At 48.9% G+C, this 19,350-nt stretch overlaps 1 protein-coding gene across 1 annotated transcript in view; it reads right to left on the bottom strand.

Annotated features, from left to right (window-relative positions):
- Duox1 (dual oxidase 1) overlaps positions 1-19,350 on the bottom strand; it is a 30,341-nt gene that overhangs the window by 7,090 nt on the left and 3,901 nt on the right. The window contains exons 6-27 of the mRNA XM_026391818.2: positions 19,070-19,236; positions 18,378-18,438; positions 18,146-18,242; positions 16,778-16,868; positions 15,641-15,743; positions 15,236-15,408; positions 13,862-14,037; positions 13,548-13,666; positions 12,757-12,894; positions 11,963-12,076; positions 11,027-11,226; positions 9,980-10,165; positions 7,590-7,815; positions 7,238-7,331; positions 6,806-6,981; positions 4,764-4,833; positions 4,225-4,350; positions 3,449-3,627; positions 2,944-3,174; positions 2,345-2,444; positions 2,050-2,099; positions 550-677 (exon numbers count right to left, since the gene is read on the bottom strand). Of these exons, the coding sequence (XP_026247603.2) occupies positions 550-677; positions 2,050-2,099; positions 2,345-2,444; positions 2,944-3,174; positions 3,449-3,627; positions 4,225-4,350; positions 4,764-4,833; positions 6,806-6,981; positions 7,238-7,331; positions 7,590-7,815; positions 9,980-10,165; positions 11,027-11,226; positions 11,963-12,076; positions 12,757-12,894; positions 13,548-13,666; positions 13,862-14,037; positions 15,236-15,408; positions 15,641-15,743; positions 16,778-16,868; positions 18,146-18,242; positions 18,378-18,438; positions 19,070-19,236 (3,005 nt within the window). The remainder of the gene's footprint in view (positions 1-549; positions 678-2,049; positions 2,100-2,344; positions 2,445-2,943; positions 3,175-3,448; positions 3,628-4,224; positions 4,351-4,763; positions 4,834-6,805; positions 6,982-7,237; positions 7,332-7,589; positions 7,816-9,979; positions 10,166-11,026; positions 11,227-11,962; positions 12,077-12,756; positions 12,895-13,547; positions 13,667-13,861; positions 14,038-15,235; positions 15,409-15,640; positions 15,744-16,777; positions 16,869-18,145; positions 18,243-18,377; positions 18,439-19,069; positions 19,237-19,350) is intronic.

The raw sequence follows: 19,350 nt of genomic DNA, 5'->3' as shown, positions 1-19,350 counted from the left end.
GGGAAGGAGGTGTGATATGGGACCCAGGTTAAGGAGAGGGAATAGGTGGTATTTTAAGAATCTGTCATAACAGCAGTTCAACTGAAGTTGTTTTGAGGGAGTTTTATGGTGGCAGTTATCTGGGTGGAATGACTAATGTGCCCCAAAACAGGGTTAAAGCAAAAGTGGCAGAATGCATTTAAGTTTCACTGAAATGGTGAAGCTCTGTAAAGTGCAGGTAGTCTATCTACCCACGAGCCCAAACCAGCCACCTAAAGGAAGGAAAGACTGGGCAGAAGGGATGTGGACATGTTTACAAGGAATGTAAATCAGCTTGGCAGGGCTGCTACTGCAAAAACCATGCCAGGAAGATCTTCCAAGGCTGCAAATGGTGTCAGCCTACTGGAGAGGCCCATACTGTAATCTCCATCTTCAAAGAGGTGTGTGGAGAAGTGAAGAGGATACTGGAAATAACTAAGAGGTGGAGAACTAATGTCTCAACCCTCATTGCCTCCCTGGGAACATCCTGCCCATACCCTGCAGGCCTGGCTTACAGCCAAAAGCTCTCACCAGGATGTAGAATAGGACGTAGAGGTGGTGGGTCAGCCAGAAGCCCCGGAAGCTGCGGCGGCGGAAGTGATGGGAGGCGAAGACATACATAATGGCTAGGACCAGGAGCAGCACGACCCCCGTGAAACCTGCAAAGTGAATAAGAGTGTGAAGGGCAAAGGAGTAGTGCCTTGCAGAGTTCTAAGGCATCCAGGATCAGGGTTCCTTCTCTATTTCATTAACAAAAGTGGGGGTGGGAAAGCCCCAGCATCTTCCTCTGTTCTTCTCCCTCTACACCAATGATCATAGAAACTTTCATTTCAACTCTACTTATCCTCCAAAACCCTTGTCACCACGGCCATTTTCCATCTGTGTCATAACGTTTTTTTAAATGTCTGTCACTTAACTCTCAGGTCCATAATCAAAGGGTCTGGATAGGCTAGTTCATCACTGAATGAATGAATGCACAGGCTACTCTGGCTCTCTGGAAAAGATACTGGAAATTTTAGGCCTTGCCTTCTTGAGGTCAAGGCTTGTTCCTCATCTCTGTTCCACTCCATGTGGCTGCCATAGCACACAGCATGAGTACTGGTACCATTAGTGTGTTTATGGGACCACACTGTCCCTGTTCATCACCAGAACTCCTGGGTTTAGCCCCAAGTTGGTAGGAAGCCTCTTTTTTCATAGAGAATCCCAGGCCAGGCCAGCAGTACATGGGAGGCTAGTACCAGAGCCAGGGTAGGGGTGGGAGAACAGAGAATGGTCCCTCAGGTGATCAAGGGAGAGACAGGCAGAAATTAGGAAGATTAGAGTCCTGCAGTATGGGAAAGCAAAGGTTAAGAAGGGATCTATCCAAAGCCTGTAAAAGTCCTGATTGGAGAAGAGAGCATAAACACAGCCTTATCCACCAAATCCCAGTTTGCAGGAATTAGCCAGCAACTTCTGAAGTTCAAAGCAGAGCATTTTAGGATTAAAAAAAAATCCATGCTGTGTTTCACAGAGTAAAGCCAGTATAGAAAATGTGTTCCCCCAAGGAGGGAATCAGCTGAAAATACAAATAGATTCAAGAGGAGTTTGAATAAATTCACAGCTAATAGCTCTAAAATGGGTGATTAAGGGAGTTAGGAATATGACTCTAAACAGTCCTTGTGAAGACATTTTACAAGGAGTGGTGGGCTTCTGTCTGGGTTGACAAACAGCCTGATCCCTCTCCCATTTATCTGGGGCACAGCATTCCTCAAAGTTGCTGACACAGTAGATGTGTATGTTGGAGGGAGGGGTCCACTCCCATTCCACTGAGAACTAGTCTACAGTAGGAGTTAGTTGGCCCTTACTAAGGGAGGAACTAGTCCCAGATAGGGGAGGACTGAAATGCAGAGTCAACCAAATCTCCTACTGCCCAGGAGGGTCCTCAAGGCTAGAGGGCAGAGCCTGGCTCACCTTGAGAGTGGAGTGAGTCTGGGATGCCCTGTAGCAGGTAGAACCCAGGTCAGAAATTCACAGAGCTGGGAGGGCTCTCACCTGGTACAGTCTGGAAGAACCACCAGTAATACTTCTGGGGGAACTCAGACCTGTGTGGAAAGGACAGCAAGAAAAAACCCTGAGAAGAGTGCTCTGGGTCTTCCAGAAGGGACCCTCCAGAGGAGGCTCCCAACCCAGCCACCAGTAAACCCTTCTGCTGGGATTGAGGGCTCATGCTGGTTATTGTCTGCCCTGGAATCTGGAAGGGGACACTCTCCTCTGGGCCAGGAGGATTTGTTTCTTTTCACTTGCAAGGACTCCCCTCTCCAACCCCCAAGCCCACCTACTCACTCACCCATCATCATGGAAGAGGCCAGGAAAGAGGCATGAGAGCACACTGAGTGGACTGATGGAGAACAGGTACACATTCACCACATGGCCTGCACTGTGTATGACTAAAATAGAGCAGACAAGGGGTGGTGAGGCCAGGGTCAGCCCAAGATGGAAAACCCCACCACATTTCAGGGGCCTGAAAGCCCTTAGGGGTCTGGTTGTTTAACCTGCAATAAATCTCATGGTCCTCCCCCAAGACCTCAATGAACACAGCACATGAAGCCAAAATTATACCATTAGAAGTTCATCTTTTGGTTTCTCTCACAGAGTTAAGTTTTGAAACATACAAACTGGGAGAGATATGCTATATACACTTTCTGGAGTGTAACTTGTCAGCTGGAGGCTGTGAGGTGCCCTCAATTGCGTGGGAAGAGGCACTGAGGGCAATGCGGGGCTCCTGGGATTACTTCACACCATAGCCAGGGTCAACTCCATCCTCGTGGAGGACATCCAAGATTTGCATTAGTTAAGTGCTGGTAGAAAGGAAGGGTCTTAAAGAGGAGGGGAAGCCAGTAGGGGGCGGGAGGGCAGTAGAGAATCCCCAGAACACCCTGGCCCTGCCTGTGAGGACAATGGCTGTGGAGGCAATGAGGCGATGGAAGTCCACGGCGGCGTCGAAGGGCACGTATCGATTGAGGAAGGTCTCTCGCAGGAAGGTGATGAGGTTGCGGCACATGGTGAGCAGGATGTAGGAGTACATGAAGGAGATGCTGGCTGCCGTGCCCCGCGAGAGGATGATGCCCACTCGGGTGGTGTCCGTGATACCCATGTGGTGTGCTGCAAAGGCGTAGTCTGCGGATGGAGAAGAGTGCCGCCGACAGGGAGCTGGTTAGGGAGGTCATCAACCACAGGCCCTGGGCCGCTGTCACTCACCACGGGGTGGGCCGGCCAGACGTCTTCATTCTAGCAGGCCCCACCCAACTGGTTGCCTTCGCCCAGGGCAGGCCCCACCCCAAGGCTGTCAAACCCAAGGCCCCGCCCCAGGGGTTGTCTGTCACTCACAACAGGCCCCACCTTCAAGGCCATCATTTATCACCAGCCCTTTTCCCAGCTGGCGATCACTCACAGTAGGCCCTCTCCAGGAAAAGCGCCCAGGCGATGGCGTAGAACACCGCCACGCAGCCGATGTGGCGTCGGTAGTTCTCGATGAAGCGCTTGAACTGCTGCACTGTCTGATGGCGACGGCTGCGTTGAAATTTCTCTCGGTGAGCCTCGGTGAACAGCAAGGGCTGGAATGACGTTACCCTGGAAGACAGGGAGCCTTAGTCCTTGGCCCCATCTGACTGAATGCTAGTGGGGCTCCCCCTTCCCCAAGGGGAGCCTCCAAGCGGCAAGGGAACAGCTTCACTCCCACTTCCCAGGAATGGGTGTCCAGTGACACACCGAAGCAGACGTCAGATCCCAAAGGTTCTAACGTGCTCTGCAGTGTCAGTGGACGGCCAAATCATTTCATCTTCCCCGGTGTCCCCTCACACTCAGACAGCTCCCTCCCCAGTCTGTAGCTCCAGTTCCCACAGGTCACCCACAGTCAGCCTTTAGTGGAGGTTCAAGAAAACTTTCTCCATGAAGGTTTCTCTGACCTCCCAGGCAGACGGGAGACCTTCCTTGACTTCTGAAGCCCCTGCTCTTACCACCATTATACCATTCAGCAGGACATTGTATTTATCAGTGGACCAGATTATCTCATCAGACTATGACATTCTTGGACAGGGACTATTTATCTGCTTGCACCCCTAGCCTTGAGCACAGTGCCTGGTACCAAGTAATAGATGTTGTCGTATGTATATAACATGTTGAGGAGGCAGATGGACTGCCTGGGCTTAAGAGGAAGAGCACGCATACTTCTTGCCAAACCTCCGGCGAATCTCCTGGGGAGGGTCTGTGTCCGTTGGGCACTGCAGTTTCTGTGGTGTCAACTCCGTCTCCATGTTGTTGCGGGAACAGCGAGCACCAACTCTGGGAGAGGGACTAGGAAGGAATGGCAAGTAATAGGACCTTGGCCACCACAGCCATTTGGATTTCTGAAGCTCCTGTCCTGCCTCCAAATCCACTGTGTCCAGGAAGGATCAGAGTACTCAGTGATGAGACAACAGAATTCCCATGGAGACCCAGAGAGAGAATGAGCTGGAGGTCCCACCTGAGAACTCTGCATATGACTGTGCCCTGCACAAGGGTGTCTGGCCCAGGAAGCAAGGGAGTGCTGAAATCAGTAGGCTCTCTGCTTTCCCTGGTACAAGACTGGGTCCACTTGGAGTAAGGGTTGCCTTTTTTCTAATTTGTATGAAGGTGCTACATAGTGGTGTCTCCAATCCCAGCCATTTTGGGGAGAGAAATGGCAACTCCTCAACACTTCCCTTCAACATTCCCAGATGGAGTCTCACCAGATCTTCTCCTGGCTGATGTAGGAGGCTCGCCGGCAGAGGTCCTTGATAACTTCAGGTACCTCCACACCTACAATGGAGAGGTAGGCCAGTGAGCAGCTTAGAGCCAAGTTCAAGAGGGTCTGGCTCAATGGACAGCAACCCCATCTTCCCATGTTCAGACACCGTATCGGGTCCCTGTCCAGTGGAGGCCCTGCCTCCAGTAGATTCAGCCCTTGTCCACAATGGAAGCCGGACCCAACCATAGGTGGGCAGAAAGAAGAAAGACCTGAAACTAAGTTGGCCAAGCAGGCTTCCCTGAGAGTAGGTCACCTTCAGTCCCACTCCTGGGGGTAGAGTTCAGAAACTGTATGTAACCTGCCTGCTAAGACCATTCTGCCACTCTGCTTAGGGCCCTTCTGCTTAAACTCTTCCAAGAGTTAAGTGTAGAATTTAGGTGATAGGTATATGGGAACTTACTCTAAAATTCTTTCTACTTTTCTTTTGAAAATGTTCATAATAAAATATTGGAGGAAACCCTCCCAGGGGCCACCCCATTGTTTCTGTCTGGGTTGAGTGCTGAGGGTGGAGCAAGACTCAGCTGCAGATCCAGGTTCTTAGGGGAGTCCCCGAATCTCCAGGTTACTTTCAAGTGTTGCACCAACCCTGAAGATGACTCTCATCTGTAGCTAAGGCCAAAAGTAAGAAAGCTGATTTAAATGAAATCTGAGTGTTTAAAACAAAGTATAGCTTTCTATACTCTCAAATGGTTCAGCAAATAGTTGATATGGCAAACAGCAAGCAATGGCAAATCTAGGTGAAAGGTGAAGAGCTGTCTGTACTGTTCTTGTTCCTTTCTATTGTTTAAAATTTTTTAAATAAAATGTGGAGGAAAATATAAAATAGGGCTGGGAATGTGGCTCAGTAATCAAGTGCCCCTGAGTTCAATCCCCAGTACCACCCTAAAATAAAACAAAATGTGGAGGAAACAATAAAGCATAACAATGATTTAAAAGCCAATCAGGACAAGACAATACACAATGCTAGCTTTCAACTTAAACCTCATCAGTCCACAAGCCTGTTCCTATCAGGGATGAATGTCCCTGGGATTCTGTGGCTTTGTTCAGTTTCAGGCACCCTCCTTGTCTCAGCCCTCAGGCCCAAGTACCCGCTACCCTACTTGCTTGGGAATGGTGGAAAGATGAAGAATCAGGAGTGTTAGTCCCACACCCCCACCCCCACCCCGTGCACCCGGTATCAATTCCCTTTACTCTAGGATCAGGGGAAGCCCTACCCAGAGGTTCATCAGTATGCTGTTTAACTTGCTCCTGTCCCCCATGGAGGCTGCCCTGCCCTCCTCTTGTCGTAATTCCAGGAGGACCTGGGTTTGGTCTGAATGAGACTCTCAAGCTAAGAAAACACTGTAACAGCTCAGAGCAGGCCACAGACTTCCCTGCCTGCTACCTGGCCCCTTCCTTACTCTTTCTAGCCTCTGCCCACTTGAGTCAGAGCAGTAGAGAAGGAATTAGGCAGAAGGACAATAGAACTAGGTCTTGAGGCACTCAGCAAACATTTCCTGAGCACTTAACCTGAGGACATAGTGGCAAAAAATCTAAGAAACACCACCCTACCACCCACAACCAGACACCTCAGTTGAGGGGAACATGTCCTGGCCCAGCTACGGCTATAACAAGGAAACACTGTCTTTTCCCTGCCCTGGGCTCAGGGGGCTTTGGTAGGGAGCCAGGGGAAGCAGAGTTCCAGCCATTTCCCACCCATCCTGACCCTACCCACACCACCAGCAAGGCTGCATCGTGACTTCCAACATTTTCATGTACTTTTACCTTCTTAGGCCACTTTCCACACAAAAACAAAAAATAAATTTTATACTTGCGTTGGTATTAAAAAATATAATCCAGGCTGGACACATTATAATACATTCATTATTATAGTCACCTTTTCTTCTGATTTCAAAAGAAATGAAAGCAATTTTGTGAACTTCCAAAAGCATGTGGACATTGTGCCTAAGAGATAAGGCAGCCCCACCTTCCAGGCAGCCCCACCTTTGACGCAGAGCTGGGTGAAGCGGAGCTCGCTGTCATGGTCCCGCAGCATGAAGTGGAAGTCTTCCCACGTCAGTTCCTCTTTGTCCTGGAAGCCTGACTCCCGGAACATGGACTCTACCACCTCAGCCAGCTGGGCCTTGGACAGGCAGTTGTTGGAGATCTCAATGAAGGACCTGGAGTTGGGGGAAGGGCACCATCAGGCCCAAACACAGGGGCCTGCTGACCATCCCACCAGGCCTTCAACACTTATATGATGAGGCCCCAATTGGCTGAAGCCCAAATGCCCTAAAAGTCATAATACACTCTAGTTTCAGGAGTAAGAAGTAGGTCCCTACTTACCCTTTACCTTTTTGCTCTCCCTTTCATGTCCCCTCCTTCCCCTGGCAGTCCTGCCCCAGCTTACTCTTCTGACTATCCCAGAGGACCAACCTCAGCATCCTGATGAACTCCTCCTTGGAAATGAGGCCATTCCCATCAAAGTCATACATGCGGAACATAAGGCGAGACTTCTCCTCAGGGGAGCCTGGGAGAAGGATTTCATGAGGAGGGCTGTGGCCCATCTGCCTAAACCCCCAGGCCAGGCAGAGGGGCCATACACTGGTGTAATGACCCACTGTTGGACACGGTAAGGGTCACTCTGCTTCTTAACTGGCATCTGGGCATTCCTAGGTGTGATCATGGCTGGAGACCTGGCCCCAGTGCTCCTCACTTGGAACAGGTCAGCCACATTCCAGTCTCTGTCCAGTCTCTCCTATCTGAACAATCATTTTTCCTCCCTCACCTTTCATGAAGACCACCAGGATGTCCAGGAACTCCCGAAAGGACAGGTAGCCATTGCCATCCTTGTCAGCCAGAGAGAACATGGACTCCACAAACATGTCCTGGGGCTTGAGGCCCAGGGACTCGGCAAACTCAGCCCTGCTCAGCTCACAGGTCAGAGCCTCCCGAACCTTCTGGGATGAGTCCAGGGGCAGGGTCCCTGCATCTGCCTGGTCGATGTCCAGCACCTGCACTTGGGCAGCAAACAGAGGGAGGGAGAGAAGGAGACAAGGCTTCCTTGGCCTGAAGGAATTTATCCAGCATGCCTCCAGAAGCAGCCCTGTGAGTGGTCCATGGGGCCATGTTTGTTCTATGGAGTCCTGGACCTCTGCCTTCACACCTGACCCAAGCTGGCCATTTGGCATTGGAACTAAGAGGTTCCAGATATGTCTTGTCCTGAGCACAAGAAAGTTCAGAAGACGTGGACTACCCTTTTCTTCCAAGTGCTCTGAGACAGGGTAAAGTAGAGACACAGAGAAAACTGAGGCAGCCTGAGAGAGGAGTGACAGCTTTCCTTTTCCCAGGCCTTCCAGGCCAGGTTGAAGTCCTCCCTATAGAATAATTCCCAAGACAACCTGGATCCTCAGGGACAACTGTTCCTTTATATGGGTTTCTCTTACATCTAAAAGAGTTGTAACTAGGACAAGGGTTCACCTGGGTTTGGGAAAGGGAAATTCTCCTTACATGCCATCTCCAGCCTACCCATGGATTGTCCCAGCAGGAAAACAGACAGTAAGGGAAACAGGCATGCCACAGGCCACAGTACCTGTCTTTCCTGCCTATCAACTAGGCCGCTTAGATCAAGTCTGGTTGTGGTTCTGTAAGGCAAACATTGCAGCTTCAAACAAGATACTTTAGTGGAAGGAGCCCAGAGCTGAAGGCAAGAGACCTGGGTTCATGTGCTAACTCTGCCACCTGTTTGCTGCATGACCCCAGGCAAGTCTCTTCAGTTGTCTGAGATTCATTTCCTCACCTGCCCTACTTATCTCACAGGGTTATTATGAGAATCAACAAGAGAGGGTGTGTGGAAAGTATTTGGAAAGCCGAAAGTACTGTGCAGCTATCAGGGATTGTCAGCCACCTCCAGGGAGATAGCAGTCCTCCCACCTCCCAGCACAGGGGGTTCCCATAGCTTAATGGATCCTGGACTGAGTGGAGGTGCCTAGGTCCCACTTTGGCCCTGACAAGGAGCCCCCTACCTGAGGGTCCCTCGGTTCTTGTGTCTACTCAATGTTTAACTTGTTTGAGAGTTAAATTTGCCATAGGGTAAATGTTCATTAAATGGTAGCTTCCCACAAGAATCCTCTCCCCCAAAATGTTTGTTTTTTCTCAAACATTAATATTTTGCCCTTCTGTGGAGCACCTTTGCATATACCTTCTGGCCCTTTCTTCTGAGCCAACACTCTTCCATCTTTTAGTTCTTGCTAAATCTCATTTCCATCATGACCTTATACTGAAGGCTTGATATCTTTTCTGAACTCCTAGACCCTGTATTTATTGGATTACTTTATTTATTTGTTTGTTTGTTTGTTTGTTTATTTATTTATTTATTTATTTATTTATTTATTTATTTTGCAGTAATGGAGATTGAACCCAGAGGTGCCCTACCACTGGGCTACACTCCAGTACATTTTTTTTTTTTTTGAGACAGGGTCTTGTTAAGTTGCTTAGGCTGACCTTGAACTTATGATCCTACTGTCTCAACCTCCTGAGTAGCTGGCATTACAGGTGTGCATCACTACAACTGGCTCCTGGATCACTTTTGTAGCCTTCATCCTTTACCAGTTATCTTCCTTTCTATGCATATCTCATCTTCCCAGTAGAATGATAAACTTCAATGAAGGAACCATGCTGAATTTACCTTATATTTCCCATGTTTCTCTACTCCTCTGATCCAAGGCTGACTATATTTTTATTTATTTATTTTTGGTATCAGATATAGACTTCAGTCTTTGAATTTTTTCATCCTCTCTTCTTTCTTAGATCCTCTCACTATCTCTCAGAAGTTTGGAAGTTAGACAAAAAAGTTAATACTCCTTAGAGCGCCCTGGCAGCTGTGCTCCCTATGGATGAGTGAATCACAACTCTCAGGGGCACACACTGCCTGTCTTTCTCTGCCTCATTCCTGGGCTTTGCTCCCTGGAGTCTTACAGCTGAGGACAAGATTCCAGTGGTGGCAGGGACACTTTCTTGCAGTAAAGTCTGGTGACTTGCCCCAAATTTTAACAGTTGATTGTCATTTGAGAACTCAGAATTGTTGACTTCCCCTGGAGCTACACCATGACCTCGTGCAGGTAAGGATGCTACCACAAGTACACAGTCACATGGACAGATCTGATCCCATGTACACACCTGGGAGAAAAGGTGCCTGAAAAAGGTCTCTAGGAGATGGCTCCGCTGCTCCCGTGTCACAGCTGCCCTCATCAGCTCCTGCTCCCGCAGCTCCCACTCCTGGAAGCTCAACCCATTCTCCTTCAGAGCTGCCCGTAGGTTTTCTACCAGCGCTTGCCGCTCTTCCTCTAGGTTAAACAGCAGCACCTATGGGACCAGCAAGTGAGAATAACCATTTGTAAAGGCCTCTTGAAGTTAGACGTTTTACATGGATTATGTCAGAGGGGCTACAGACATACCCTTACAAAAGAGATATCTCATATCTCTTTTTTACAGAGGAGAATATGGGCTCAAGTGGCTTGCTTACAGGTGCAGAGTGAGTTCAAAAGCAATTGTACAGCCAGGTGTGGTGGCACACACCTCCCAGTGGCTCAGGAGGCTGAGGTAGGAGGATCAAGAGTTCAAAGCCAGCCTCAGCAACAGGGAGGCACTAAGCAACTCAGTGAGACCCTATCTCTAAATAAAATACAAAAAAAGGGCTGGGGATGTGGCTCAGTGTTTGAGTGCCACTGGGTTCAATCCCTGGTATCAAAAAAAAAAATTGTACAAAGTCATTATTCCCTCAATTCCATGCTGAAGAAGTGAGGGGAAGACAGGGAGACCAGAGGATAGAGGGGACCATAAGCCAGGCAGAGTCACAGCCCATGTTCGGCCTCCAATTTAGCTTCCCTCCAAAATATCTACAAGTTCACTAGATCCTGCATGACCTAGTGAAATAAGGGAATAGGGAAGAAGGCTCAGCCTCTTCCAAGGATTCCCAGCTAAGATCTGTGAGGACATCCTTAGGAAAGGAGGAAGCTAACTGTGGCTGCAAGAGTGAGAAGAGTAAACCCCGTCATTCAGCAGGCGCAAAGCAGGATAAATGTGTTCAGGTTTACCTGTTAGTTACTATAGCCTGGGACTAGAGGCTAGCAGCCCTACCTCCTGGCCCAGTGCTTCTTCCCCTCCATCTGACTGCTTCCTTTGCTATGGCTTTGGACAAGCAGGTAGGGGCCACCTGGGCCATACCAGGTCATACTCCTTGGGGATCTTGAGCAGCAGGGTACGACGACCACGGTTGTTGGACAGGATGAGGTTGACCTTCTGTGGAGGCCGAAGCTGGATTGTCCTGAGCATAGTGAGACTGCCATCTAATACTCGCATCTGTCCAGGCTGTAAGTGCACAAGCACAGGCCGGCAGGGCTCCTTGCGGCCCTGCCATTCCAAAGCTGCGGGCAAGAGATGGGGCTGGGTCAGCTGGGTTTGGATCAGCTGGGTGCACCAGAGGCACATTGGGAGGAAGAAGGCCAGCTCAAGGCTGGTTAGAGCAAGGCCTCCACAGCTTCCTGTCCCCTTCCTGGGCACTGAGAGTCATCCCCTCTCCAACAGTACTACTGTGCCTCTAGCCCAGGAGGAGAATAGTGAATACCATTTCCTAGTGTTAACTATTTGCTCAGCAGAGTACTTTACATGAACTATTTCATTTCATTACAAACCTTTAAGGTAGGTGTTATTATTATTTCTTTTAAGAAAAAATAGGCTTAGAGACATTAAAACATCTGCCTAAGGTCCAATAATCAGCCTATAGTGGTAGAACTAAGATTCTAATGCCAGTCTGACACCAGACCTTCATTAGTCACTGCTCTGTTGCCTATAATTCCAGTATGAGATGCCACAAAGCAGCAGTTCTCAGGGATTTGTGAGTCATAGTAACCTGTAAAATCTAGGCAGAGTCCTACACCTTTTTCATGAGTCTATCACATTCTCTTCACTGGGATCACTGGGAGGAGCTATGGAGGTTGGAGGACTGCAGGTCCTTTCACCTAATGCCACTGTGGTTTTCCCCATTTGATCTGGCCTGGCCTACAGCCCTAGAAGAGGGAGGCCTTTTCCCGGGATAGAGATGAGGACTGCAGTTCTGAGTCATGTCCTCCCCTCCACCATCCTGGCCAGCCCCAGACCTACCTTCCACACCCCCCACAAGTTTCTCTGACATGATGCTCTGGCGTTCCTGGCCTTGAAGCCTCTTGAAATTTCTCATCCTGAGCCGGGCAACAATCCAGGCGCTGAGCAGGCTCACTGGGAAGGTGGAGGTAATAGGTGTTCAGGGGAAGGTGAGGCTCTGGGAAGATGGAAGTGGCTCCCTTCCCATCTCCTTTCTTTGGCAAAACCTCTTGCTTTCCCTACTCCTGAATCTACTGATCAATTGTTTCAAACTGTGCAGCTCTGTGGGAAGAACTGCTTTGCATCTTCTGGTAAGCTTTGGGTAGCTTCCAAGATTCATGTCCAGCCTTCCCAGCTTCCTCCACTCACGTCCCTTCCCAGTCAGTGACAAAGTTGAGTCCTCAAGCCACAGGTAGACCCACCATGCCAGACTGCTGGTCCACCCAGACATAGCCTTGCCAAAGACTAAGTCCCAAGCCCTTGCCCAGCAACTCCATCTGTCCCAGCTCTGGTTCTGAAAGGAAGTTGACCTCTGACAGTTCTCCAGGCCCAGACTTCTGCAAACAAGTGAGGGTTGTGAACTTCCCCAGGTTTCTGACCAAGTTGAGCCCTGGTGAGTTGCAGGGGTCATGGATCCCAGGAGAAAGGGAGGCAAATCTCCCTGGAGCCAACTTATCAGCAGCTTAGACACTTCTTGTGTCCCTTCCCCTAATATTTCCTTCACCTGCCCAGGGGGACTCTGTATGATTTGTTGTCACAGATAGAACCACCGTGAATCATTCCCCAGCCTCAAACTGCCCACTCATCACTTTTACCTAAGGGGAAGCAGCAGAGGGTCCCAATGGTGAGCCCAAAGCCAAATCCACTGCCCTCAAAATAGTCCCGGATGATGAGGGGGACGCAAGCTGGCAGGCCCTCCGTGTTGAGCTGTCTTGGCTGTGGACAGGGGTCTCCTGGGGAGGCAGAGGGAGTCAGTCCTGGGTGTTGGGCCACAGGCTCTGACACAGGATCACTGAGAAAGGTAGGGTGGCAGAAAGGGAACGAGGGTGTTCTGGGTAGCAGAGAAGAAGGGGCTTCTTAACCTGTCCATGGTAGCAAGGTTGTCATATTTGCCTACTTGAGTAACAAGTGGGGTAGAAAGTGAACCTCTGTCTCTTCCTATATGCTTGCTTGCTCTTTCTCCTCTCTCTCTTCTCTCTCTCTCTCTCTCTCTCTCTCTCTCTCTCTCTCTCACACACACACACACACACACACACACACACACACACGCACACACACAGCACTTCCCTCATCACTGTCATGGGCAGGAAATCCTCACTGCACTTGGCCTTCCTAATGCTTCACTCAGCTTCAGCCCCTTCCCAAGTGAATGTGAGTCTCCTCACCAGGTCTCCAGGGCATTCAGTTCTTCCTTCATTCAGATCCTTTCCTGAAGGAACTCACACATCTGTACATGGTAGCCCTGGCACCCGGAACCAAAGTTCCCAAGGGCAGAACTATAATCACTGCCTGCTTGGATCTGCTGCCCAGGCATACTATGCCAAGCCCACAACTGAGGAGAGACAGGCTCCAGACCCAGCACCCCTCCAGCCCCTTGGGCACTCACCTGCAAGCCAGTAAAAGACATTGGGCTGCAGGGCACTGGGGTCCACATTGGTGATGGCCACTAGAATGTCCCTTAGGGAAGTGTTTCTGATCTCTGCAATCTCTCGCTCAGAAAACAGCCTGAGGGTGGGAGAAGTGGAGAACTGTGGTGATAGGAAAGAGATGCAGGCCCCAAGCCTAGGGACCTGAGGAGGAAAGAGACTCAGAGTGGCTGGGGAGGGGGTAACAGGAGTGTCTGGAATCAATGTGGGTTGCCTAAGGCCAGATAGAGGATCTGGAGCCCAGTCCAAGGTAAGTCTGAGGCGAAGGCCTTACCCATTCCTGGTATTTTCAAACCAGTAGCGGTCTCCATCCCGTAGCCGCACAAACTGGTCAAGGATGATGGTGCTGAAGAGGGGTCCAGGGTCCCCATGACTCTCCAGGAGCCCCCCTGGCAGCAGCTCCAGCCGAGACAGGTCCTGGTTGTACAGGGCAGCTGTAGCCTCCAACACCTGGAACCAAATAGGGGCAGGAGTATGTGAGAGGACCGGGCACTCAGCCTTGGGCAAAGAAGTGGCTCCCAGGGATTAGCCCCAGGAATAATAATAATAAATGACAGTAACAATAACTCACTCCTCCAAAGTGCTTATTATGCTCCAGGCACTGCTCTGAGTGCTTTGCATAAGTTAACTCATTTATGAGAAACTCACAGCTGCCTGTTGTATGAAATTGGTATAAAACAGAGAGTCAACCCCCTACATAATTTGTTCTTTAAAAGGTGTGAATGTTCAAAAGGCAAAATTAGAATGTACAAAGTTGAATGATAGAATGATGTCATAAAAAGTTTCTATTTTTTGGAGCAAAAAAAAAAAAGTTTTTTTAAAAAAATCAAATCCCTAACAGTATACTGCTTTTCAGAGACAGTCTTCAATAATATATCCTCAACATTTTATACCTGATTTTTTCTTCAGTTCTTTTCTTCACAAGGTAAATAAGCACCTGTCCAGATTAGTTCCAAGGAGACCCAGTGGGAGCCAAAGATTTGCTCCTTTGGGCATTCCAATCCAAGGTAAGTCTGAGGTGAAGGCGTTACCCATTCCTGGTATTTTCAAATTATATATCCATAGATATTATAAAGTTTGTGGGCGCCATGAGCACATCAGTTCTTTATGGGCCTTCCAATTCTCTTCTTTCCAACAACTTTATGAATTAGCAAGTGTAAAGTTCAGTAAAAGAGGCAACTGTAGAAACACTGCTGTGCCAAGACAGTTAGGCAGCCAAAGCTGGTAGGTTGGCCCAGGCAACACCACTTGCCCAGGTGATAGCTCAGGGAGTGAGAGCTGACTCCCAAAAGGCAGCTGGGGTATGAGTACAGAAAAGCACAGCTTGTTTCTAAGTAAAGGACTTTCTATTTCCACTTGGGGGTTGTTGGGAAGAGAAAAGGAGGTAATGTCTACTAAGTGCCTGGGATGCAGTATATGCTCAATAAACATTTGCTGGATCTGAGAATTCTGAGTCAAAAGCCAGTCAATCCTGCTGCTCTGATAATCTCCATCCTGGTGTGTGAGATTGGGAAAAGTGACCTGGGAAAACCAGTCCCTCTCACCAGGTGCTTATCTTTGATACCCTCATCTCACTACCCATTTCATATCTGGGAATGATGTGCCTTGGTCCTCCCATCCCACCCTCTGGGTCCTGACCCCTCCTCACAGTGCCATCGCTCTGGGAGAGTGCAGGGTTGATGTCCTTCCAGTGGGAAATGGGAGGCAGGCCCAGTGCTGCCCTAGCCTTGGTGTAAGAGGGGAGGCCCAGATCCCGGCCCCGTTGCAGGCAGCTGGCCAGGTAGTCTGTGCGGGAAAACTTCAGTGGCCCAGGCCAGAAATCTGGGAATAAAAGACCAGAGGGTTAGAGGGAACTCAGGGCCAACCAATGTAGCCTCTAGCCCAGGTTACTCCAGTCAACTCCAGGAGCACTTGAACCAAGCAGAGGGAGAGTCAGAAGCTCTCTCAGCAGTAACTGTGCTGCAGGCTCCCAGCTCTGGACCCCTCCCTTCCTCGCTCTAGAGATCCAGTCTAACTGAGATCCCACAGCCTGTGGGGACAGCCGCAGGCTTACCTCGCACATCCTCAACTACCACATGGTCCTCTTTCTCAGCAATTTGGGAGGCCATGCCCAACAACAGCGCGTCCACATCTTTAGCACTATGTAGATTTGGGTTCTTTGGGGATGGGAGAATGGAATCAGATGTTAAAACAGCCGGGCTCCCTCCACCACAACTTTCATATCCTTGGGCCCATCCAGGCCTGTCATTAACTCCTAGTGGGACAACCCTTTCCTGCAGTCAATTCCCTACTCAGAGTGAGTGATGTTCCTATTCAAAGCCCATGTTGCTGGAGACAGGTCTCTACAAGCAGAAAGGATCACCAAACTCTACTTCTACCTCAGACTTAACTTTGTTTTGCAAAGGCTCTACAACATCTAGGTCTTCATTCTTTCTCTGTTACTAATCAGCCATGTGACCTTGGGCAAGTCACATGGAAATCCCCAAACTCAGTATCCTCCCCTTAATAAAGAGACTTGGGTGAAAGGTGCAACTTATGGTAGAGTGCTTACGTAGGATGTCCAAGTACCCAAGCCTCTAGCTTTTATCCTCAGCACCACACACACAATGGGGAGGGGGTGGCACTCAGATTAGGAAGACACTGAGGCTTCTTTCAATTTAGCTGCAGGACTGATTCTACACCTTCCTCTTCTATCCTTGGCTCTCCCACCTTCCTCCTGCCTTTGTAAACACACAAAATACCTGATTTTGCTTTAAATCAAGGGTCAAAGCTCTTTACCCACTAGCCTGGTTTGGATAGACAGATTTTCCTCCATAACTCTCAGAATCCCTTCTTCTTCCCCACTCCACACATACATACACATTCACACACTTCCCAAGGTGTGTCTAAGTGGGAAGTTTCCTTAAGGGTCTGGGATGCCTGGAGTATTTTCAGGCACCCAGATCTGTCAAGGAAGAGGAAAAACCTAGGAGACAGCAATGAATATAGAATCACACCTGTGCTGCACAGTCTCTTACACAGCCCCAAGCTGAGGGTTGAAGATGGATTTCTAATCATGTCCCCCAGACTTCCTCCTTCACCTCAGCCCATCCCTGCTACCTGCTCCAGCCCTCCTGCCCACCTTACCTGCACACTCTCAGACACAACATACACACATATACCCACCCACATATGTGCCCCCAGCCCTAACCTTTCGATTCCAATAGCTGTTGCAGACACGAAGAGCTCTGGAGAAACTTGTGTTCTTATTGACAGTCCTCTGAAAATAGCAGCTGGCATTTCTAAAATGAAATGAGCCAGGGAGTGGTGACTTGGGATACAAGATTCCAATGTCAGGCATCAGCTCTGGTCTCCAATACTGTAGCTAGGGGACCCAGGCTTCCCTAAGGTGGTGACTACCTGACCTTGAAAGGTCATAGACAATCTGACTTTTGGAAGTTCCCTCCCCTCACATCAGACCACAAATCTAAAAATTAAGTAAGTCATAGGAAGTCTATACATTGGCTTGTTGGAGCATCACCCATGAAACAAAGAAAGAGAGAGGAAAGAAATGCAGTCTGGTTGTACATTTTCAGCACGAAAGCATCTTTTTAAAAAATATTTTCAATCTGAGGTTGATTGACTCCTTGGATGGGGAACCTGCCAATTTGGAGGGATTACAGTGTGCGTGCATGCAAACTTTTTTTTTTTTTCCAGATGAGGTCCTCCTATGTTGCCAAAGAGTCTCAAACTCCCTAGTAACAGGAGTTCAAGTGATCCTTCTGCCTCAATCTCCCTAGTAACTAGAAACATAGGCACAAGCCACTGTACCCATATATACACATTTCTATTTGTATTTTCATGTGTGGTGCTGGGGATTAAACCCAGGGCTTCTTGCACACTAGGCAAGTGCTTTACCACTGAGCTATATCCCCAGCCCAATATACACATTTTTAAAAGATTTTAAAATTGTTCTTTTGAAACTACTTATCTATGGATAATTCAATTGTCTATGATTTCTCGGCTTTCCTCAGGCATACTCAGATTGTTCTAGAGTAAGAAAATATAAGCTATCAATTGTTTTAAATTAAAATTCAATTATTAAAAAGTACAGTAAATTAACATGCTTCATTTAATATATATTTGCTTTAATATGTATTTTTATTTTAAATTTCCCTTTGCATTTATTTTGAAATCAATATTTTTCTTCAGATTGCACACATTTTTAAAGCTCTTTCCAAAAGCTTGTAAACCCATGTTCTGGGCTTATAGCTAAAAATGTCTCCAGCGTAGTGCCAAGACCTTATGTTCAGATGGTGGGCCTTATGAGAGACACCCTTTTGAGCCTCAGTTGCTCACATTTAGTTGGGAGACAGATATCTACATACCAATTGCAGGATAATGTATGTCAGTATGCTTAAAAACAATGGTATATGTTCATAGTTATTTTCTTTCTCCTTATATTCACCATTGCCTCCACTTCAGACTGAACACCCTGTCTTGAGGGCTACTGGGGGAGTTTTCCCAATGGATAACCTCACTCCTCCCAAAACACAAACATTTGAGCCCACTCCCTCACCTCATGTAGACACCAGGGGGCACCATGGTGGAGAAGAATTGCTCAGAAGCCACCACAAACTCTGGAGAGATGCTGGGGTCCAAAAAGGAGCGGTATCCTGAAGTAAGAGAAGAAGGGACACTAGAATTCGGTTTTTAAATGATTCATTCTACTCACCATTCCAGCCCACAAAGAGAGAAAAAAAAAGATATATATATATCTTCTCTATCATCCTCCCTTTGCATTTCCTCACCTGCATATTTTGGGGGTGTTTTCTGCAGGAAACTGGGCAGCCACTCATACAGAGCGATGTTCTGAGGGTCAGAGAGAGGAGATGGGCTGAGGTGAAGGAGGCAGTCTGGGGGACATGATCAAAAGTCCATCCTGTACCCTCAGCTTGGGGCTGTGTAATAGACTGTGAGACCTGTGCAGTGCAGGTGTGATTCTACATTCACTGCTCTCTCCTAGGTTTTTCCTCTTCCTTGGTAGATCTGGGTGCCTGAAAATACCCCAGCCAAACCCTCCCCCAAGGAAACTTCCCACTTAGACACACCCTGGGCAGTGTGTGGATATTGTGGACCTGGTGGGGCCACCAGAGACTGAGCCCAAGGAAGACAGGTGCAGAGCTGAAGACTCAGCAGGGGCAGTCCCTGGAGAGGCAAGGCAAACAGGAGAAGTACCTGGCCTGTGCCCCACAAGGAACGAGAAATGGGGGTGGGGGAGTCCGTACAAATAATCACAAGCAAAATCTCTCCTGTAAGTAGCACTGGGCCTCCTTATCATTGATAGGAGCTTTTACTAGACATTAGCTCCCTAGGAAGAGGAGCCTCCAGGAAAGCAGCATTTCTGGGTGAGGGTGATCGCAGGATGAAAAACTGTGCCAGGAAGCAGAATCTCCAGTGGACTTTCACGTGGGTGGGCAGCAGAATGAGTGGTTCTGCTGACCTGGTAGGTGGCGATGACCTTCTTGCGTGCGTGCTGGAACAGCTCCTCGTCCCCCCAGTGCGGGTGCTCCTGGGCCAGCCTCTGCGCGCACAAATTGTGGTAGCGGAACCAGAGCAGGCCCAGCGCCTGCAGGAAGGGCTCCCGGTTCCCTCGCTGGGCTCCGAAGGCTGCATAGACATGGGGGTGCACACCAGGAGACAAGGCGCTAAGTGACCTCAGGGAGCCAAAACTCACAAACCCTGGCCTGGCTCCCACCAACCGCGGGCGCCCTGACAGCTCCA

This window comes from Urocitellus parryii, chromosome 6 (genome assembly GCF_045843805.1).
Source record: "Urocitellus parryii isolate mUroPar1 chromosome 6, mUroPar1.hap1, whole genome shotgun sequence".
NCBI classification, from domain to species: Eukaryota; Metazoa; Chordata; class Mammalia; order Rodentia; family Sciuridae; genus Urocitellus; species Urocitellus parryii.
Note: the sequence above shows the minus strand (reverse complement) of the source record. Positions and strands in the feature narration are given on the sequence as shown.